The sequence below is a fragment of the Apostichopus japonicus genome, chromosome 20 (genome assembly GCF_037975245.1).
Source record: "Apostichopus japonicus isolate 1M-3 chromosome 20, ASM3797524v1, whole genome shotgun sequence".
Lineage (NCBI taxonomy): Eukaryota > Metazoa > Echinodermata > Holothuroidea > Aspidochirotida > Stichopodidae > Apostichopus > Apostichopus japonicus.
In genome coordinates, this window is record NC_092580.1 from 3,120,301 (window position 1) to 3,144,210 (window position 23,910).

General features: G+C 38.4%; 2 protein-coding genes across 23 annotated transcripts in view; one reads left to right on the forward strand and one right to left on the reverse strand.

The window, feature by feature from the left end:
- Positions 1–23,910, forward strand: part of LOC139960866 (uncharacterized) — an 82,220-nt gene that overhangs the window by 12,291 nt on the left and 46,019 nt on the right. The window lies entirely within an intron of this gene.
- Positions 4,480–17,640, reverse strand: LOC139961626 (uncharacterized). 3 transcript variants are annotated; one of them, XR_011790944.1, is made up of 7 exons: positions 17,544–17,640; positions 16,119–16,388; positions 15,693–15,750; positions 14,959–15,076; positions 9,073–9,241; positions 8,294–8,420; positions 4,480–7,880 (listed from the first exon to the last, which is right to left on the reverse strand). XR_011790944.1 is itself a non-coding variant. In XM_071960959.1 (4 exons), the coding sequence occupies exons 1-4, from the start codon at positions 12,927–12,929 to the stop codon at positions 7,826–7,828; spliced, it is 444 nt and encodes a 147-aa protein (XP_071817060.1). In that variant the 5' UTR covers positions 12,930–14,448; the 3' UTR covers positions 4,480–7,825. The 3 variants fall into 3 exon arrangements, 2 of the variants coding, with proteins under 2 accessions (XP_071817060.1, XP_071817062.1); XM_071960959.1 differs by lacking the exons at positions 14,959–15,076; positions 15,693–15,750; positions 16,119–16,388; positions 17,544–17,640 and adding an exon at positions 12,837–14,448; XM_071960961.1 differs by lacking the exons at positions 14,959–15,076; positions 15,693–15,750; positions 16,119–16,388; positions 17,544–17,640 and adding an exon at positions 12,837–12,869 and having other exon boundaries at positions 4,480–6,235.

Genomic DNA, 23,910 nt, shown 5'->3' on the forward strand with positions numbered 1-23,910 from the left:
ACTAGATGGCTTTGGTTTTGAAAATATTTCAGTGTATTGAAGGGGTAGATTGGTGGCAGAGCTGATTTGCTAACTCAAAAAAAGGTTATGTCCATTTGCTGATACATATTCAACATCTATGTGTAGTATATTTCACATAAATGGAAGACTGTTCATTTTTGGCCATAAAACTTATGTACTGTAAAAACGTTATCATTGACTGAATAGGTTGATGTCCAAAGAGTGAGTTAGTACATGTTTTGTGGTCTAGGGAGTTTGAATTGTTTGATCATTTCTGGTTCTCACTTAATTCTTGAACAAATGATAACTCACTTGACTCTACATCAGTCAGATAGTCAAGTGGGATTTTGTGCAAATTATATGGCAAGAAAATCACAATTCTTTGCCTCCTGTCTAGAGAATGCTTAATCTCCTCTCTTTGGGGGGTTTGATATAGATGCAATATTTTGTTGTCACTTAGTTAGTGGACATAGTTTGTTTATTTGCAAGTTTTGGTTATTTTTTTTTTACTTGTAAGCTGCAAAGTGAGAAAATGTGAAATGTGTGCGGTGAGTTTTTTTTACTTGTGCTTTCACTGGAAGAATAAAAAAGAAAAAAATGAGTTGCAATTGAACCAGGGACCTTGTGATGCCTACTTTTTTTTGTCTACCACTAGACTATAAATAAGGTGAGATGCTACCATAGGATGCATTTCCAATAAAATACATACACCTCCACTGAACCTTGTCAGGGGGGTGGTGGCCAACTAGCCTCACCCGCTTGGAGGCCTTGGCGGCCAACTCGGGTGCCACTTGGGAACCTTGTCAGGGGTGGGGGTGCCGGCGAGCTCCTTTTACAGAATTCACCGGCCCACCCGGGGCTTGAACCCATGACAGTGTGTTGTCTGTCTCTCTTAGTCCAGAGCACTAACCACTGTGCCACAGCAACTGTTGAGAATTATTGCTCGTTTCTAATATTTAAGGTTCATAATGGAAGGAAAGAGGTATAAGAATAGTAAAAGAAGACCTACCTTTAGTGGGGTTTGAACCCTAGACATTGAGATTGTCTTGCTCTCCAGGTACAGGCACTACCAACTGCGCCATTGTAACTGATGAAAAATAGTGCTCGTTTCTAATATTTGAGGTTCATAATAGAAGGAAAGCGATATAAGAATAGTAAAAGGAAAACTGCCTTCACTGGGATTTGAACTCATGATAGAGTATTTGTTAGTCCAGAACACTAACCACTGCGCCACAGCGACTGTTGAGATATTTTGCTCGTTTCTAATATTTCTACTTCACAAAGGAGAAGAAAAAGATCAAAATGCGTCGAGCGCCCTCTTGCGGCCTCGTTTTTGGTCAGTTTTCAACTTCAGAGGAACAATAGGAAAGCGAAAAACTTTTAGGATGAACAAAGGTTTTCAAATCTTTTGTTCCCCCTAAAAGTTTTTCGCTCTCCTATTGTTCCTCTGAAGTTAAAAACTGACCAAAAACGAGGCCGCAAGAGGGCGCTCGACGCATTTTGCCAGTGATACGTGATTTCAAAGCAGTCAAATCACGTATAAAAGAAATATTTTGGAATTGGGTGCTGTGTGTGGGCGTGCAGGGGGGCCAAAAAAACCTGATTTATGATTTATGAACAAAAATAGAAATCATATAGATAAAAGCCTTTCCCGGTCAGATAATTACACGAAATTGGTGTATAACAAAGACAAGGGTGTCTTCTACTCCACGTCTAATTTTAATGTCGATGGGTGTTTCAGAGAGGACAAGAGAGGAGGCTGAAAAGAGGGGGTTTTCCAATTTGTACACTTATAGGGAACACATATTTCTATCTTGTACTTTGGGACCACGTATCTCCCGAACGGAAGCAGATATGGACCTGGGAGTTGCAGATTTGGGCTCCTGAGCATCGATTACTCCCTATTACGTCTTTTGGGCTAAATCGATTTGGGGTCAATTTTTGGCAATTTTTATTTGCGCCAAAAATAGGTTTTTTGTCTGAAAAGTTAAAAAAGTACTTCTTTTTGGTACCCAATTCCAAAATAAACTTCAGATTCGTAATCAGCGTGTCGCGAACTACCAGAAAAGATACACATTTATCGATTTTGCGACAACAAATTTTTGCACCTCAAACTCGAAAAAGTAAGACCGAAAAACTTTTACGACGAACAAAGGATTAAAATCTTTTGTTGCCCCTAAAAGTTTTTCCGTTTTCTATTGTTCCTCTGAAAAGTTGCAAACTGAGTGAAATAAAAGGGCGTTCGACGCATCTTGCCAGTGATACGTGATTTCAAAGCAGTCAAATCAAACCTTTGTTTGTCATCTTGAGTTTTATCTTGACATTTATGAATAAATGGGTCAAATTTTGGCATAAATTTTGGAAAAAACTGCTTACGGTTTTTAAAGGTGAAAAAACTTTTTGTCGCAAAGGCGATAAATGTGTATCTTTTCTGGTAGTTCGCGACACGCTGATTACGAATCTGAAGTTTATTTTGGAATTGGGTGCTGTGTGTGGGCGTGCAGGGGGGGGGGGGGGCAAACAAAACCTGATTTATGATTTATGAACAAAAATAGAAATCATATAGATAAAAGCTTTTCCCGGTCAGATAATTACACGAAATTGGTGTATAACAAAGACAAGGGTGTCTTCTACTCCACGTCTAATTTTAATGTCGATGGGTGTTTCAGAGAGGACAAGAGAGGAGGCTGAAAAGAGGGGGTTTTCCAATTTGTACACTTATAAAGAACACGTATTTCTATCTTGTACTTTGGGACCATTTATCTCCCGAACGGAAGCAGATATGGACCTGGGAGTTGCAGATTTGGGCTCCTGAGCATCGATTACTCCCTGTTACGTCTTTTGGGCTAAATCGATTTTGGGTCAATTTTTGACAATTTTTATTTGCGCCAAAAATAGGTTTTTTGTCTGAAAAGTTAAAAAAGTACCTCTTTTTGGTACCCAATTCCAAAATAAACTTCAGATTCGTAATCAGCGTGTCGCGAACTACCAGAAAAGATACACATTTATCGACTTTGCGACACCAAGTTTTTTCACCTCAAACTTGCAAAAGTAAGACCGAAAAACTTTTACGACGAACAAAGGTTTAAAATCTTTTGTTGCCCCTAAAAGTTTTTCTATTGTTTCTCTTAAGTTGCAAACTGAGTGAAAGAAGTTTCATAAGAGAGCGCTCGACGCATCTTGTCAGTGATACGTGATTTCAAAGCAGTCAAATCAAACCTTTGTTTGTCATCATGAGTTTTATCTTGACATTTATGAATAAATGGGTAAAATTTTGGCATAAATTTTGGATAAAACTGCTTACGGTTTTTAAAGGTGAAAAAACTTTTTGTCGCAAAGGCGATAAATGTGTATCTTTTCTGGTAGTTCGCGACGCGCTGATTACGAATCTGAAGTATATTTTGTAATTGGGTGTTGTGTGGGGCGTGTGGGGGAACTGATTTATGATTTATGAAGAAAATAGAAATCTATAGACAAAAAGCCTTTCCCGGTCAGATAATTACACGAAATTAGTGTATAACAAAAACAAGGGTGTCTTCTACTCCACGTCTAATTTTAATGTCGATGGGTGTTTCAGAGAGGACAAGAGAGGGGGCTGAAAAGAGGGGGTTTTCCAATTTGTGCACTTATAGGGAACACGTATTTCTAGCGGGTCCTTTGGGACCACGTATTCCCCGAACGGAAGCAGATATGGACCTGGGAGTTGCAGATTTGGGCTCCTGAGCATCGATTACTCCATGTTACGTCATTTGGGCGAAACCGATTTTGGGAAAAAATCAAATCAGGTTTTTTGCCCCCACACAACACCCAATTCCAAAATAAACATCAGAGTCGTAATCAGCGTGTCACGAACTACCAGAAAAGATACACATTTATCGACTTTGTCGTACGAATGAGCTCGACGCATCTTGCCAGTGATACGTGATTCCAAAGCTGTCAAATCAAACCATTGTTTGTCATCTTGATTTTTTATGGTTTATAAGGTTCTAAGTTTTGACAAAATTGTTCAACTGAAAGTTGGGGAGGAAAGGGTGGGGGTGGGCTGGGTTGTATTATGCATTACAAAACACATTACAGAATGTTTCAATTGGCTTAAAAGGGTGTAGTAGACCTATTGCTTTAGTTACAAGGCCTTTCAAAGGGCAAAACGATTTTTGAGAAATATCTACCTTTCATATCGACTGCAATATCATCCTGTCTTGTCAAAACAATTGTGTTGGCAAACTAGTCTGTCAGATTATTCATAACATCCTGTTATATGTATGTGTGGGTATGTTAAGCAAGGTCAACTTCCAGTTCCATTTGTAAGGACCAGACAAGTTCTCAAATCGCTCTCTGTTTTTTCTTCTACACACTAGAAATGAGAGAGAGACAGACAGACAAGAAATAAACACGGAAAGAAAAGGAATTTCAGGAATGCCTGTTTATTTTTCCACCTCTTGCGGATCACGATATTACCCCCCCCCCCCCCCGCCCCACCATTTTTGATTGAAAATTAATACCGAGTTTAGAAAGGTTAGGGTAACAGTAAAGTTTGTCCGAAAACTATCAATATTGAAAAAGAGAAGACCCTGTCACTCCCCTGCCTGGAATAAAGAGTCGATCCAAAGTCTACTCTTCCAACCAACCAAACACTTCACAAAACAGAACCTCTTATCTGGAAAAAAAAAGAAGAAACTTCAGATCGACCTGGGTGATCTTGCCGTACAAATACAACGTCACGATTAATACCATGGCAATTTCTTTACAGCGTTTCTGACCGTCATCATTCACTTTCCTATAACCATTTATAAGTTTTGTTATATCAATATTCAAATTTGGTTACATAACACTAATTAACTACCATACAGGATATACATTCAACTTTTTATCTCAATTTTTAACTTTTTGTGAACTTTGTATCATTTTACAGCCTTGCAGTTATACCTCGCTTCACCTTCCCAAATTTTTTGTATCCATTCTTTTTTTTTATATTTCTGTGCAAAGAATCTATTTTTCCAAAATTGTAGTTGGGCTAACTACATGCATGAACTATACAATCTGTGGGGTATCGGTTCCCATGGTGACTGCAAACCCCCCCCCCCCCACTTTAAACACGAATGCTCACATGACAACAACATGGAAAATCAGGCATAGGAATCATGCTAATTTTGATATATGACAAAATTATTCATTGTGCTATTAGTTTGTAATGCACATCAGTTGATCCAAACTTTTCTATAAATACTGCCTATTTCTTTTCGTAATATTTCCCTTCAACCTCTGCTATTGTTACAAATCTCTTAATAAGGCACCACCCCGACATACACACAATGGCTGCAGAATGAGTCATTGCAACCACATCACCATGGTAACCTCAAAAATAGGCAAAATACCAAGGAAGTTGTTGAATGAACCCGCCCAGAGGTACACGGGGATACACTTCCTCGTGGTCTGAAGATAGCTATTCCCTTATTATCCAATCACAGCATGCATAACTACAGGTTTGTTCACACCTCCCCATGCTGGCTTTTGAAACTTGTGAAATGCATTTGAAGTTTACAGGCAAATATTATTCTGCATCATCATCATAGCTACACCTTTCATAAATCAAGAGCAAGACTAGATACAAATAACGAGTCAACAGCGGGCTAACAGACTTCATACTTTAACAACCTGTCGCCGTATTTCACTGCTTTTTCTGTGTAAAAACTTTAAAAAAACGAACACAGTTTAATATTTCTATATAAATAACATAGACGAAACAACATTGAAGAACTATCTTAGTAATGTCAATAATTGAGGATACAAGTCGTAATGAAATACTTTAAACATGAATACATGCATCCAAGACGTAACCTAATAACACAAGGAATGAGTAATATATTCATTATTTCTACATGTCTAGCCATTTAATTATTATGAATTAAGAAAAAAACAGAAAAGATTGGTTTTAAGCTTGGCTTTGTTGTACAAATGAAGATTACATCTCATATCCAAGGGAATATAGGAAAAAATTTCAACATGCAGTCATATTTGAAAAACAAAATACCCTTTGAAATGTTTGTTTCCTTCTTTCTTTCATTACAAAATACCAGGTTTCACAAAGCCCATTCATTCTTCATCCATTCAACAAGGTTAATTGTTTTATTCATGCTCCACTACACTACTAAACAAACCACATTCCATACAGATCGGCCTCTGTTGACCAGATGCTGTTACTGAAATATTCCCCATATTCTTTCTTTTGTTAAACCTGTGAAAATAAAGAAAAGACCTATATGATAATTACGTTATTTTTGTTTTGTTTTCGATACTATTAAAATTGCACTTACTAGGGTACTCCTACAACTAAGTTTTAAGGTCTGAATCCAAAGCCAATAGAAAAAAAAAGAGAAAGGAAAAAAAGCTATCCTTCAATTATGGAAACAAAATGATTCAAAGTTTTCCTTATTGACATTAGAGAAAAGCAGAGTCTGCTCGTTTACTATGTATAACATCTTTGGCAAAACATATAAAGCAATCCCAGATCAATTCCTATCTCCATGGATCGTACATGGCGTACTAGAAATTGGATATGGCTAAAACTCCTGGCAAAAAATGCTTGTGCAAGTTTTCTTTAGTGATTTTAGAGAATAAGCCAAAAAAAAAAAAATACAAATGATAAATTAGCTAGGGGATTGTTTCTATTCTTATTTCCGTGTGATGCTCCTGATAACAGCACATAAACAGAGCCACGTGAATAAATATTAGCTTCATTGGTTACTGGAACTTTGCACTGCTGCATGTCGAGAAATAATTCTGAACATGCCTCTCTCGGCCTGTGAAGAGAGTTTTGTTACAACATAATGCTAGTCTGATAGTCCTTGATCCACAGGAAAATACAGAAATATTTTGGCAAAGCGATTTTCAATGTCTACTTTCACGAAAGCAGTTCTAATGTGGTTAAAAAACTCTTGACTGGATTTTGTCAAAAAGTGACGTTTGTGCTCCAATGTAATAAGATTACGAACGAGTGGCTTTCTCACGATCGTGAAGGCAAGTTTGTACATGTCAAATAGCTGTAGTTATCATGATTTCTATCACTGTGACCTGGCCTCGAAACAGAAACAAAAGACAAACTTTTTCTTCACAACAATGCAAACATTTAGATAGGTTTAAAAAAAAAATACAAATGAGAATAACATTTCAGGGAAATACACAAACCGAACCGACACATGGTCCGGTTACGGAAACCCGGGCATGCAAGAAGGAAGGGGCCTTTATGTGTGCCATTCTCATACATATCTACACAAAATAGTAACCGAGGAAAGTGATACGACTCCAAGCTTAAAATCTGTTCAGACAAATACATGATATTATGCACTATACAAAAAAAGTTACATTATGCGACTGGAGTAAATAGACCGTGTACAATCTGCGATCCTGTAAGCCTAAAATTTAAGTGAAATGTAAGGGGAAGAAATAATAAAGAGAGGGAGAAAACTTTCCCCTGGAACATAATGCTGATCCAGTCTAGAGTTAATTTCACTATTTAACAACAACCTAATAAACTTATATAATGGAAGCCAAAAAAAAAAAAATCTGGCCCAAAAAAATCTGGACATTATTATACCGTTGACCACTGTCCTGACTACTTCCTGTCGCCGTGGACAATTGAGAGAAGCTTCTCGCATCACAGAGTAGGCATATACTTGACTTAAATGAAGCTGTTGTAATGCATCTACAAACATAGTACTTGCAAAGTGAGAAAAAAATTCTTCTTCTTGGTCGGGGAGAGAGACAGGTCCTTCGAGGGGGAACCTTCCACGCTCTGACTGCCCTCGGGGTGGAGGAGGGTGCCCTGTCATCGTTGCCATTCACGATACTGACTGTGGTCGTTTCTACCAACCCCGGTTGATCTGAAATAGTTGTGAAGAGAGAGAGAGAGGATGGAAAACTGCGATCGTACAAGAAAGAGACATTGATGAGATCATAATTAAATTCTACCATGACTGTATCAAACCCAACAGAAACGCACCTATTTATGCATGTGATGTATTGAGTGGGCCATAGTATGGTCTCTCGTGGCTTTGGAACTTAGATACATACACACACACACACATACATACTATAGTTAACTTATTTTAAGTTTCAAGAGGGTTGTGCTGGGTTAAGAGAGAGGAAGCTGGAGAATACAGGACTAAAATGAATTGTAAGATCACAATCCACAGCTAGGTTATGTAGCCGCGTCTTGAAAAGGAGGAATGACAACGACCTTCCATCTCTCTCTCTCTCCACCAGCCGTAAGTGGTAAGCTCTAGCAGACTATTACCTCCAAGAATGGTCACAGTCTTGGTTGTAATTTTCTGTGATCTGATCTTCTCTCCATCCTCTCTCCTCCTTGGTTTCTTTAATTTCAGTCTCCTCGGCTTGCACGATCAGCTCAATCTGCTTCACATCTTAAAGAGGACATCTTCACATCTGGAAGAGGAGAGAAAAGTAGATCTATGAGTGAGAGATGATGATGATGATGTAATCCATTGTCTGAGAGTGGGTCAACACCACCCTCCAGAGGTGTGATGCCAGACCATTCTATTTCAGCCTACAAACAGGGTATAAGCTAGGGTGATGGTGTAAGTAGGTAAGCAGTGGTGGTGGGGGGGGGGTTGGGATGATAGCCGAGTTTAACAGAATTGGAGTGGGAGGGTAGGAGCAGGATTTTAATGTGGTGGGATGGGGAGGGGGGTAGCATGATTTAAGACAGAAATGGAACTGCTGAGGAGAGATTCAAATCTGTGTTGCGGAGGAGGAAACGTACAGAGATGGGTTTTCTCACTCTCCTTGAAGAGTGAAACAGACAGACTTATACTGATAACATCTAAAGTAAGGTGTAAATCTGTCTTTCATGGCAGTTCCCTTTCTTTGGTAGGGGTAGGGAAAGAGAAGGGGGGACAAGAACTGAAGGTCATAGACCCAAGCCGTGTCAGTGAGCCCTCATATGAGACCAATATGCCCACCCCCTGGACCCCCCACCCCACCCACCAAAAAAAAAAACCTGGATAAAACAATTGAAAAAATATCTACAGGACTTGTAAAATGAGATGAACAAACCTTGACCAGTTTTGTCTGCAATTTCTTTCTTGTAATCAAGGATTTCTCTCTCTGGCATCGACTTGAATGGATTGGGAGCGTAGGCCGTGTACAGTACAGCCTCTTCTTGGTACTCCCTCTGGATAATTCCGTTAGACTTGGCATAGACTTGAGCGTTTTGGTCGATTGGCTGAGGAGGGCAAAATCAGGGAAGATGAGGTGTGAGCTGTTAATTCATATATATAAAAACCTCTGTTGTGTTTCTCTTGTCCCTCTTTTGACCAAGACAAGAATCAGCAGAGGATGAAACCATTCATCACATTTGTCAGTTTAATTTTCTCCATGTGTAATATAATATAATTCCAACTTCTGTGTTATATGTGTTTAATATAAAATTAACTCATACTTCTTCCATTTGTAATATATATATAAAGGCGGCCATCAAGGCATGAAAATATGACACCAAATATTGCAGAATGACTGTCAAATATACATCCCTCCCTCAAGATGGAAAGCAGAAATGTAATAGTGTTTGTTTTGATATAATGTACATGCAGAGGTTCATCAAAATAATATTTATATAGATAAATGCATTATAGGTTTAATAATTCCTATCAACTTTACATTTGCATATATGTTCAAGCTTCACTGAGATGATCGCAAAGAGCAATAAAAAGTAAGACTTGTAACTCTTGACAGGAGGAACTCTAAACAGGTAAATTTGTCAACAACAGGTTGGAAGAAAGACTGGACCCAGTGACAAAAGGTTGTAACGGTTTGACCGTCACAAACGCCCATTACGATAATTACGACCAATTTTAACTAAAGGCAACTGTACTGCTATCACTTTGTTTCATAGTCTCCTTTTAAATTTCTTGTTTGTTAACTCTTCTCTCAACAGTTCAAAGACGCTTTTCTCATTTAATAACAATGGCTTTTAAGAGTCCAAGGAAGTAGAGGAAAAGAATGCCACAAAATGTGATAACTTAACATGGTCCTGGAGTGATGCTGATTGGTCAAATCATACAGAAGATGAGAGCATTGTACATTAAGCAGGACATGCAGAACAACACTGACCACAAAACTTGATATGGCGTGACATCTCCCTCATTTCAGCCCCCTCTGATGGCCAACGATCTCCCATCCTCCACCCCATCCCAACCAAAGTGAAAACTTCAATGTGAAGGGGAAATATTACCAGAATTTGTCCCCCAAAAATGTTATTATTCAAAAAATTGAAATTTTATTCAAATTATATAACATTATAACAAATATTTGGAATAATAACTTTGAAAATATAAAGTAAACGTGAGTGCAAGCATGCCAAAAAAAAAATGAAGAAAAAAAAAAGGAATACATGAAAACCTAAAATGTGAGAAGGCACAGGCAAAGCAGTTAATGTGTAGATAAACATTAAAGGAGGAAGGATACAGAACTAAATCCAAAAAGAAACCTTAATAGAGAAATGAACAAAAGCACTCTAAGTATTGAGATTTGGGCTGCTTGAATGAAGTGCTTGAATGCAGGAAATTTTTATTGACAATGCACATTTATTGGTTTGTTTTTAACTCCTTCTATTCTGCTTAAATAGGCCGCACAACGTACGTAAAGGCATTATTGTTTTTATAACCATTTCCACAGCTGTTTGTCTGGACTGGAAAGTGATAACGAAAAAACAGTCAAACCGTTTTTTTTTTTTGGAGGGACAAATTAATTTCAAGAGTAATATTTCTTGATTCTTTGACTGCTAAAAAGTGTTAAAGATCCGCCACGGCTGGATTGTATGCGTTCAACTTGCCAAGATAACTTCCTCCACAGGTTTGGTTAAATTACTGTTAATCAATCAATTCAGTTGCCCTGAATTCTTCTGAAAGCCTTTGATTTTAATTACAGAATTTCAATATCAGGAAGACAGGCTGTTTTCTCTTTTGGTCTTCATTTGTGCACTTGTAACCTCATTTGTGCATTGAAGTCACTCAGACAGACTTGACAAACTTGATGTTGCATAGCAACTAACAGCGCTCTCAGAAGACACTGTGAGTTTCTGTGTGAAACTGTGACTACAAATTTGACCATACCCTGTCTAGTCCCACGAAAACTGTTAAGTAAGCAGGCACCTGGATAACTGTTAGACAATGTTTGGTGTCATACAGTATTACTATCAAATGAATGTTTTCTTGTTTTTGTGTCTTTATCATCTCTCTGTCATTCAATTCACAGGGGTTTGAACTTTTGAACCATCATGATACACCCACAATAACATATTGCCAGCGAAAATAAATCTTCCGATGGCACTGTGAAGAGAATGCAAAAAATAGTGTTAAAAAAATGATTGCAATGTTTAGGAAAAATGAAAGATATAAGAAAAACTTCCTAGTGTTTATGTAGTTTACACGACTGAAATTTCTGTGCCATGCAATAATTAACAGAACTGCATCTGATGTGTCTTAACTTCCAGATTGGGTTTGCTTCTCTTTGGAGTTGTACATCCAATTTTTCAATGTTCAGACCAGAAGCAACTTAATTGGAAAATCATAGCCTTTTTTTCCCTTCAATTTTCCCTTCAAAATGATCAGCATTTCCTTGTTCTTTGGTTTTAATTTCACATCAATCTTGATGCAGTTGAAATTTCTTGATGTAGGTGAAGATTTTATTTGTCTGTCTTTGCTTTTTCAAAATTTTGTTGTAAACTGATTGGTTAATGTTTTAATATAAATATTGAAGACTTAAAAAAGAAATTATCCTGCATTTAAAATTGTCTGATCACCGGTTTGAACATCTGAGCACCACACTAGCATTGTTAAGCATTGTTTTGCTGTTAGCGTGTAAAGGAAAAGCATTTTGCAGCATGTGGGTTGTGTTTTTGTCTTTTTAGCTTTGGTATACATTTTTTCATAGGCCAAAGACATTGACTACTGGCAGTCAAACCTGCAATCAGTACAGTGCCTAGTAGCAATTCACTACTTGTTTTTAACCTGTATCTGGTCAAGTAGCTACTGGATAAAACCCTGAAAACACTTTAATGAGTTTTACTTAGCACCGTCGCAATGGGTGCAATTAGCCCATAAATATATGATGCTTGGCATTGCAAAACATGAACGGTACAGACATTGAGACTTTCATATTTAGAGAGGACAGAAAAAAACAAACAAGCAGAGACTTAAAGTAGACTCCAGATGTCGAATGGAGAATCGGTTGAGAGAGCATTTCAGAGACGAAGACTGAATTGAAAGCTAAAAGATCAATCAATTTTGTGAATTAGCATTTAACCTACTACACTTTACATTCAATTCCAATTACCACCCAGGTGAACGCAATATCATGCAATATTTCTGTACGAAACCCTTGGTGTATTTCTCCCCCTCCAACCCACGCCCAAAGAGGTGCAACTTCACATGGCTAATTAGCCTGATCACCTCTGTCCCTTCTGCTATATGAAAAGTAAAGTAAGACATCTTGATCCTCTCTTACATTTGATCTTTCTGTGGTTTTAAGAATTTTGCTTTTTTTTAAATATTCAGTGGCATTTAACCCCACCCCCCCCCCCCCACTTCCCCACACCCATCACCCTCCACCACCAAGAAAAATGAAAATAGATGAAGTAAACAGGGTGAAAGAGAACTTCAGTTTCTACTGATGTTTGTTCTAATAATGTCCTCATATATAATACGCAAACCTCAAGTCTGCAATATAAATCCACCGTGACAAAATGATGATATTTCGGTTGCTTTTATTCCCAAGATGTGCTTTTGTTTTGCTTTTGTTATTAAATTTATTTCCTATACCTGTTGGCCTGGTTCCATACCATCACATGAATCTGACAGCGGCGCATCCTGGATGACCGAGTGGGGAAAGAAAAACAAAACTTGCAACAACATCAACGACAACGACAGAGTAAATACAGACTTGTGACACGTGACAAGTTGTGACAACGTCACAGCAAAATCACATCATTGTAGCATTTCTTTGCGCAACAGCAACAACAAAAAAATGCCCAAAAAGATTTATGAATTAAGAAAGAAAACAGTTTCTCCTTTCTCCCTTCTTTTTGGTCAAGGCAACATCGCAGTTTGGAGAGAAAGTCAAACAATTTTGGGGGATCTAGTTTAAGGAGATTGAAGAAAGACAGGGTTTAAAGGTGACATGCACTTCTGTAATTTGACTAAAAGTGGAGCTATATTCCAAGCAGGCAATTTAGATTAAAGGAGCACTTTTGCCCCAATTTTTTTTTTTAACTGTTTGTTAGCCAAACACTAAAGCTAGAAACAGTAAAAACATGGTAAAGACAGTTAACACTAACAGCTAATATGGACATAGTCGGAGGTTAAAGCTTCCTCTTTGTGTAATTTCCATCATTTAAACATCGATTATGTTCATATTTGATATATTATACATGGTTTGGTTTTGAATTGAGATGTTTCAAGCTGAATGCTACTTTAACTGAACAATAAACATACAGTCTGGCAGGATCAGAACCGATGTTTTCAGGAAATCTGGCAAATCTAAAATAATATTCTTTGAGAATCTCCTGGGTATTTATTCTCTAAACTCTTCTTGTGTTTTTTTTTTCTTTCTGATGTTCAGCAAAGATACACACATTACCGTAAAAACATTGTTTCATGCAAAATGAGGGTGAAAGTGAAGCTTACCAAAACAATATCACTTCAAAAATAATTTCAAAACAATACACTCAATTGAAAAGAAAACAAAAGCTGCAGGCAAGTCTTTCAAACATGTGAGTTAAGTCAAACCAATACAAAAACAACTGCAATTTGGGGGGTAGGGATAGGTGGGGGGGTAAAGGTTGGGTAGAACAGCACTGATCAAACCGAGTTCACCAACAAAAATAAAGCAAAGCATTGATTTATGGAAACTCACATAAAAGGTGACATATTTTCTACACTCAAACCCAATCACTTTGTGTAATCATCAATGAAGAATATCAAAACAAGCCATAACTGGAAGATATTTGTTTCCGAGTAAGCTGACTTGAGTAAGTTAAGATTGATCAATTAATTCGATCTTATCAATGGAAGTTTGTTCAACCTATTGATTTTAACATGAAGTGCAACTCCAGTGGCATGTCCAAGTACTAGCTTCAGTGTCAATTTACCCACACATTTTACTGGGTGGAGTGGGTTGGGTGGGAGTAGGGGAAGTGGCTAATTTCTCAACTTTTCCCCTTAGGAACATTCACTAATATTACCTACATAGAACCTAACGGCAGGGATGTCAAGACCATTCTTAAATTTCACCACACTTTAATAACTACACATGAATGGTATCTTTATGACTATCACACCAGGCACATTGATAAAACAAAATTGCCCCCCCCCCCCTTTTATTTTCTCTCTTTTATTTACTTAGTGCTTGTTTTGGATTAATGATGAAGATTTTTTTTAAATCTCTAAGCAAGGATACTTAAGTTTTTGGCATTGGTAGGTGCAGTCAAGATAATGCTTAATCAAATAACATAAAAGAAATTGTTGGGATTGGGGGATAGACCAGCCAAGCTATTACCTAACTAACTGAGGGGTGTTAAAACACAACAGGTAGCGAGGGCGCTTTATTCCGTCCTTGTCTACAGTAGCACCCGTACAACTGCTGTGTAACCCTACACCAACTTATTACAGTCTTCTCCATGAAACAAAAAACCTTATCAGCTGACATACTACCGAACCTAGTAGGTATACTTTATACTGGTACACAAATCATAAACAATCTATAAACAGAAATAGATGGGTGGCTCTGCTCTTCTTAATCTAAAACAAGAGATGCCATAGTTTAGAAATGTAAGCTTTGGTACCTTTAAGAATGTGGACTTAAACAATAAATGCAGAGTGGGTGGGGGGTTGGGAGAAGAATGGAAGGTGGAGGGGGCCAGAGACAAGGAAAATTCCAACGCACCTGTGTCCTGGGAGCATCTCCGTAAGTTATACCTGCCAGAACTTCGTTATACCTTCGTTATACCTGCGAGATGGGTCAAGGGTGCGTCTTATCCCCAAAACGCTCTTGCCTTTAGAACCTGAAATTCAAAGAGTAGACAACTTCCTCGTTGGTAACATTATAACACTTTTATTCACAGTCTCTCTGCCATTAAGGATGAGGCATTAAAATTCATGCCTTTTGCCACCGCGGTCCTGGCACCAGCTGCAAGGAGCGTGCGGCATGAGAGCTAAATGCCTTGTTCTGTTGGATGTTGGATGTTGCCTTGTTCTGTGTTACCTCATCAATTATTCATTTCTGGCTAATATGATTACTGAAACTTCACAGGCAGACACTCTTTGGGACATCTATCAAAGATGTCAGAATGACAGAACACATAACAAAGCACTAAGAAGACACATGACATAACACTAAGAGGACATTAAATAGTGGTACTAAGGAGGAGAGATTTAAGAATGAAAACTTAAGTGTTTAAAGTTCTCACAGCAAATTGTTGAGGCTTGCTAAGGGTCTACTGTGTGTAAAATGATACTGGGTGGGAAGGGGTTGGGGGCGGGATGGTATGGAAATATACACCCACCCCGCTTCAACCTGACATAAAAATACAAAAGTAGTAAATAGCATAACTTAAAATACTTTCTTGGGAGAACCCTCCCTTCATGTGAAAAACGCTCCCTACAAGGGGAAAACACTACCTAAGTGGGGAGTCCGCTTCAAAGAATCACCACTCTTGGGGTCCTTGTTACCTACCCACTGTGAAATGTAACAAGAGAGAAGAGTTGTGGATGACGCATAATCACACTGTCCAGAATGGTGACAATCCCGCTTCCCCCTCACCCCCCCCCCAAACCCTTCTATCCCTGTTCTCCCTGTGAAAAGATCAAACATTTGCTAAATAAATAGCAAACAAACAAAGGATGACTAACTTCTGATAATTCCATCTGTAGGACATTTTAGATTTTTTAGTTTGTGCTAAAATCAAAACATTTTCATCACGTTGGCAAGTGCCTCTTCGATGTCTTGAATTGTTAAAATCGCCATATTGCCCAAAATTAAGGATTGCGTCGGGAGATTCTGTCAAAGGGATGATGTACCACCAATTACATGTCACTACTACTCACGTGTATCTTCCTCTTGTAGCCCTTGTCTTCCCTTTCCTCTTTCTCTCCCTAGTCAGCGTACACACCTTGGAGTATGTGTTTGGTGTGTTCAGCCATTTCGTCTTCTCGCCGGCCTGCCTCCTGTTCAACATCTTGATCGGTGACTTGTATTTGCTCTTCTCAAATTCGTTGTCGTAGATGTAGGTGAAGTTGGTGGAGGCGGCTGGGCACGCAACATCGCTCTTGGGCTTCAGTTCGTGTCTCACAAACGGCTGGTGGTACACTGTAACCCTGTCACAAATTAAGAAAGTTCCTGCGATCGAATATTTGTGCTGGGTGCAGATCTATGTCACTCTTACATCAGCAACACAACATTCTTCCATCTTTGTCTTCTTTGCTGTTTTACTTATGAAATGATTACATATCAAGTCTTCCACAAGTATCTCTTTGAAAATCTCACACATTCGCTGTCTTTAGAACTGTACAGTGTGTGGATTCCTAACATAGTTAACGATCAGTTATCTGCAGTATTCTGTTTGTAAAGTGTTTGTGTAATGCGGCTGAGCAAGAGTCTTTCCAGTAACGCCGTTGGAAAAGGGAAGATCACTGATGGAGTAAATAAAAACAATTAAAAGATGCCTTAAATAACTGTTGACGAGCTGATCAACATACTTATATTCTTAAATGCAATTTCCCCAGATTAGCGATAGTGTATACCTAACATGTCTTCATCCTTGGGTGCAAGAGCAATTATTTACTCTGTCATTGTGAATTTCCTTGGCAGGAAATTTAGAAAGAAAAAAAAAAGAGAGAGAATATAAAATTTCCCTCATGCAGTGGCATTGCTGGCACGACTCTTGCTCAGCCGTGTTTGTGTTACATTTGCGAAGAAAAAGTTAAGCTTACTGTCTAAAAGGTTAAGTTAACCTTCTAAAGTTCCAGTTCAAAAATGTTATGCCAAATATTGATGCTACTTTGTGACTTATGGAGTTTAAGACAATAACATCTGGTAAAACTACGATTAGCAAACATGAAAAGGTCAGTGAAGGATAAATTGGCAAAACGATACACAATCTTGAAAACCTGAATCAAGTCACCTAGTAACCTCCAGTGTGGTGAGATTCAACAGTTTCAGCAGCCTATAATAAGGAGAACCCTTTAAGGAAGTTATCATTCTAGGAGCCCTCCTCTGGACCTTTTCGAGTACTTCCTTTTCCTTAGCAAAATATGGGTTCCAAGCCTGCATACTGCATATGAGGCCTAGCCAACTGCTTATAAAGCCTAACAACTATATGTCCTCTTTCAGAAAACTGAAGTTCCTCTTGATTATACCTTAAACCCTATAACCTCTTATAGCAGCTTCGAGACAATGTTTATAAGGTTGCAGAGATGAGTCATTGTAGATTCCTAGGTCTCTTTCAACAAAGACCTCCTGTAACTCCTCACCATTAAGATTGTAGGTATACTTTTGGTTACTTCTACCAATATGCATCATCTTGCATTTATCAATATTATAAAGCATTTGCAATCCCTGAGACCCGAAAAACCCTTATCCAAATCCATTTGAAATTTCTCAATCTCTGAATTGCTTTTCAAAAGAGACCTCATAAGAATTGGTGCCATCAGCATTCTTAGCTGTACACAGCATATCTCCATCAATGTCATTCATATAGCCTCTAGGCAACAAAACACAAGGGACCCAAATAGAACCTTGTGGAACCCCACTAGTAATGTCCTGCCAATAACAACATTAACAATGCAAGCATGCATTGTTATGTTAACTTCTGCTACACCACATTCATGCGAGTCTGTTCATTCTTAATTATGGCTGCAGCCTAGGCCTAGTGTTAATATTCTGACTGCCATCGATTCTTTTACTAGTTGGGGCCTACGCAGTGTACGTTGTCGTCCTAGCCTATCGTTACAAGTTCACTAGCTAATAATCAAATAGCACCTGCATTAATACTACTTACTTAAAGGTGGGATCGCTCGTAATTTCCTCGTAAATTCTGTCCTTCACACCACCCGATTCAAAAATAATATCAATACTACCCTCTACCGGTTCGTCGCTGTTGTCTCGTAATTTCTCAGCAATCCAGTATTTACGGCTAGTAAGCAATAAACGGGTTCGGTTACTTGAACGGTGGCCTTGGCGAAATTCCTGCATAGTTTCTTGTCTGTGGCAGTACAGGGAGTTGTTATGGAACAACTCCCTGGTCAGTAGTATGCGGTATTACGCCGCGTTTTCGTGTGTGTTGTGTGATACAAAACTCTGTGCTTTGTTTTACGTTCAGAACTTTTCACAACTAATGGGCTGTACAGTATAGGTTACGGTCGAGCTTTGCATCAGGCGTAATAGTTTGACCAGGGAGCTGCTACTCTAGCAGTTCCCTGCTTTTACTCTTTTAGGCCTACATGGTGAGCAGTCAAAGTCAAGAAACAGCTCAAGAAACTAATAGTTATGAACTTTATGTCTGATTCACGCTGACTGGTGTCACAAAAAGACAAACGCGAATGAGTGAAAAAATTGACTGAAGTGATTACAAAATTGGGTATCAAACGTAAAGTCAAGTCCGTCATGTGTGAACAAGTGGTATTTCAGCCAATATAGGTATTAATTATACATAGACAGAGTCACAGCTTACATTGTATTTTATATATAAATTTTAGTTATATATCAGGAGGGTAAGACAAAGCATTTTATGTCATACACCATATATAGATAAATATGTATATTTAATTATTTTTGGACCCCTGGCAACGGGCCCTTTAGGCGATCACAGAGCACTTGCCCTAGCTGCACCCCGTCCTCCTAACCGGTGCACGTAAACCCTGTCCTTGCACCCCTTGACCCGAATTAAAAAAAACGAAACTTGAACGGAAAAGGGAAGGAAAATACGTTGCCATAAGGGGCGGCTCCACCCTCTTTAGAAAGGATTGGCAAAAAGGGAATAAGTACATGAACAATAAACTAATAGTTATTTCCATTGAAAAGTGTCTCGCTGAGCATCGGCCGTCAAAGCAAAACCTTTTTTTCTAAATCACGTCAGTGTATTGCTTTCCAGCGTACTGTACTCCCAGAATTGACTCTCCTGCTTCTTGTTCCGAACGGCTCCCAACGAAATGCCAAAAAGTCGGCAACGGGGTTGGGGTGGGTTACCCAGCTCCACCATGGGGCACCTCATCTCGACTGACTCGAATTACAACTCGAAACTTTAACTGAAATTGGATTGAATTTAAAAAAAATATATACTAGCTGTCTGCATGGATCATACTTGTCTATACTATTGTGTGACCATATAGGCGTACAGGCTCTATATAGTCAACCAGGAGAGACTGGGGGAAGCTTTTTTTCTTGCCACAGAAAATTAAACATTGCCCGGAAGTTCCTAGCACGATTAATTCATTTCAAACTTCGACGGCAATGAAGGACAAAGAGAACCATATAGGCCTATGCCTGACTATAAGATCATTGAACCATCACGAACAACTCCGAATAATCTTCCATTTGCCGATTCATTACACTGAGAATAAGGGGTGGGGGTGGGGCTTTCCATTTGATCCGCAAGTATATTGAATGGTCACCACAACAAGGGTGTATAGCTTGGGACTAGCACGGGGAGACTTGTCAACCTTGTGAACTTTTTTGGGGGTGAGATGCGGGGGGGGGGGTGGGAGTTGGCAACCTAAAACATACAGGGTAAACAGAGGGGAGGAAAGAGGTCAAAAAAGAAAGAGTGAAAGACAGATGAAGGGATGGAGGAAGAAAGTAAAGAAAATGTGGAGATGGAGGCTATGGGTAGAGATAGATATGATATGAAAGTACAGAGAAAAAAAACCAAGAGCAGAAAAATGGAGATCACTGGGATACTGTCAAATACACAAGAAGAATATACAATCTAAATACTGGAATAAAATAATGCACAACATAATTACAGCTTTATGACATCAACAAATCAAAGGGGAAGGATATAATGTTTCAAGGATGCTGGAAAATAAGACACAACAGAAGATGATTATGGTTTCTGATCTATTAGGCTTCTTCTCTCTACTGCTACCAGGATGTAAGAGACCACAGGGACTCGCACAACTCTTTAAGTTGTGATGACCTCTGACCCTTACTATGCCTAACTGTTATCTTGCCAGGAAATAAATACACCAGTGCATGAGAGGAGGTGAGAGACAGGACTGATTGATCGTGTCGATAGGGGTACATGTGATTCAAGAAGATAGATGTAAAGATTAGCATCGTTTGGACACTTCAAATGGGACCCCCTCCCCACCCCCCCACACCCTCCCCCATGTTCAAATCATATCCCCTCCTGGCAACGGAAATGAACACCAGTATAAATAAACCGATACAGATATTTATACACGCTGTGCGTGTAGGCCTATATACAATAATATAAAGCTGGCCATTCTCTGATTGTTACTCCTTGATTGAATTTCCCCAACCTTGCCCACCTTGACTTAGAGGGTGGCCAAGCTCCTGATTTACAGTCATAGCTACTATCGAACAAAATGGACGAAAGCAATTTATCTCAATCTGGTGATGCAGATGTATCATTAGCTGCTAATCCAACGTTTGTGAATGTCGCACAACCTGTCAACAAAAGTCTGGGAAAAGTGCTTGCCCCTGCCATATGTATGATCTCTTTTGTTCAGGATCATGTAAATGTGGCAATGTGTATTCGTATAGTCTGAGGTTTCTCTCCCATGCTGCTCCATATCTAATCCTACTGGTGACATTGGACAGAACATTGGCAGATGGCTTCTTGAGAGGTGTTGAAGTAACTGGATCAGGAGTATCTGTAGAGATTACATAAAACAATAGTTACTAGATTGCAAGTATCCTGCTATAGCTTCTATGGCTGTGACTAAAAATATACAGTACCTTTTGTTTAGAACTTATCACACTTATGCAGCACTGGAAACTGATATTTCAATTTAAATGGTGTCATTGAGTTTAGAGGACATTGAAGTTACAAGTATGTTGGTGAAACCAAGACCACCTTCAAGAAGCAGTTCTAGTCACAAGTCAATACCATGAAAAGGGAGACTCCAGTAGGGGAACACTTTCAGCTCCCCAATCATACCATTAAAGACATGTCCCAACAGGTAACTAACTTCGTAGACTAACCATCTCAGACACAGTACACCACAGCAGAGATAGAGAGAGTGGACGGAGTGCCCTAGCACCATTCAACTGAATGGGCTCAATGTACAGGAAGGACATGACTATAACTTTATCCTGCTCCATCTCTGTATTCTGCTATAGTTTATTCGCCCTCTCTCCTTACTTAATCCTTGCTTTGTACTCCACAGTTTATCTAAATACCTCTGCTTTCACTGACTCCTTTTGTTCAATACACCATTAACTTCTTTCTTTGTGTTCACCATGTCCTCTCTGTTCCAGGCTCTATTGTGTCTCTCGAATTTACTGTTACTAGTCAGTTTGCCTCTAAAGAAGATCCTGATAATATCAGGCCCACTTACTTTTATAAATTCTCATACACATGTATGCTTTTTAGTGGATGAGCAATAAGCTACCATCTTTTTCTTTTCTTTTGGAATTTAATGAGAATGAAATTGTATTATTTTTCTGATCACACCAGATCAGATAAGATTAGCACTGCTCTTCCAGTCTGTAATTCATGCAAGGATAAACATATAAATTTACCTTCTCCCTTCTGAGTGTCAACTGATCTTTCTGTGGTGACAGCCGCTGAGAATGCCTCTGTTTGACTTTCAGCATCTTTCCGGAAAAGATGCATTTGAAACCTATACAATGAAACAAAAAAAATTGTCTGTAAATCATATAACTGAAATAGTAATTTTACTGTACACCCCAAGCTTAATTGTATGCGTAATGAATCTGGTAATGACCAAATCATTACAAACATACATGTTTTTATCATACCTACCCAAGAAAAAATATGAAAGAGAAAAGTAACAAACAAACACTTAGGCAGATTTCAATAATAACATATTGTTAACCCACATTGATTTAAACCCAGATAAGGATGAGATATTCTTTCATACTCTTCTTCAACATATCCATAAACCGCGGTACCTTTCAAGAATTGTAAGGATAATTTTGTGTTGCCCAACTGCTTGCCCAACAACTTGAGCTCACATGTCAATGTAAAATTTACTATGTAAACTTCCTGTCTTAGTGAACTGATTGGTTTCATATCGCTAAAAGATGTCCAGTCTTTTGATCAAAGTTTGATGTACACTCATTATTTACCTACTGTGTAAACTTCCTGTTTATGTGAGCAGTTGGTTTCATGAGTGAGAATTGAGATGCTAGCTTACTCCATGACACCATTGTGAAAAATTCCTGTTTACATGAATAGCTTGATTTCAGACTACCATTAATTTAACGCTAGATTACTCTCCACAAGAGATAGTTTCGGCCACCAAATTTAATAGATATTATAATTTTTGAACACTAAACATCAGATCATTCACAAGAAGCTGAACAAAAACAAGCATAGTACTGACTATATATAAAAAATATGATAACTTAGCACAGCATCATAAAGTATGAGCATCAGGCCTACACAAAAAAAAACTGGTACTTTCTTACCTCCAGGCATGGCTATATAAAGGTTTATAAAGGTATAGCTATATGTACTAATATGGTCCCTCAATTTGTGAGGCTAATTTACCTAATTTCTTGCATAGCAGTTGGGTTCCTTCAAAAATCCCAAGCACAGAAATGTACACATGATTGCTGGAATATTGGACAGACAGTCAGTAGATAACAGTATAACACCCTATTGCCCAAATGTACCATTAAAACTTGATTGCATATATGCTGGCTGTGGCTGACCTTAGAAAAACATAAGGTCTAGTTGCATACGCAGCGGTGTGAAAACATGTGAATCAGTTAGTAGTGATTCTAAATTATTTATGTACAGTAGATGCATTATTTTTATAGGAAAAATTGCAGGTCCATGTGGTTGTACTTGTACAGCACAGTAGGCCTTCCTCACTGGTGTATATTACAAAATTAGGGAATACAGTTACTATGAACACTAAATTCAGATACTTATTACTAATACTATAGGCCTTAGTCCTATGTTATATGCCTAGTTAATTATGACTGGGCATAGGTGAGGCTTTTCTTTCAAATGCTCATTCACAAGAATTATTCCTCAAACAAGGACAGCTGATAACAATTTAGAACCTGGAGGGGTGGGGATGAACAGATCACCTAGGCCTAGTGGTTAGAAAATATATTTCCATCAATTTGTTGAGGCAAAAAAACAGTTTACTTTTTGGTGATGAGAAGGCCCAGCTTTCCATGGCATAAATATGAGGAGTGAAACTAAAGACCCCCAGTCCCTGTCAGTCTTCTTTAGGAAGGATATTTTAATTTTTAACTGTATACAGTACAAAGTGGCTATTCTTACAACTAGTTGTAAGAATAATTTCCGACTACGCATGGGCAGTTGCTATTTTTATGATTAGGAGTACTAATTTTACGACGAGGAGTAACAATAACTTCCGGTTAGGGTTAGGATTGAGATTTAGGGTTATGTTTAGGGTTAGGGTTACCCCTACTACATGCGCAGTTGCTTTATTTACTTTACTGCACTTGAATTTGCCTTTGTCGTAAGAATAGTTCATAAATAATTGTTACGACTAGTCGTAAGAATAGCCACGGCCTATACAGTATCCTCATGACAAGCATTCACAAACAGTGATGATGATGACTCAGTAATACAACTTACTGCTATTTTGTGCTAGGATAAGTATGATAAGGTTAGCATACGCTAGGTCCATTGGAAAAATAATGAATGAT

What these genes read in the sequence shown, in the direction of transcription:
- LOC139961626 (XM_071960959.1), bottom strand. Translation starts at nt 12,929, where the DNA reads ATGTTGTTGCAAGTTTTGTTTTTCTTTCCCCACTCGGTCATCCAGGAT. An exon ending in GTATGGAACCAGGCCAACAG is followed by an intron (nt 9,242 to 12,836) that starts GTATAGGAAATA and finishes TGCCCTCCTCAG; the next exon opens with CCAATCGACCAAAACGCTCA. An exon ending in GACTGTGACCATTCTTGGAG is followed by an intron (nt 7,881 to 8,293) that starts GTAATAGTCTGC and finishes CAACTATTTCAG; the next exon opens with ATCAACCGGGGTTGGTAGAA.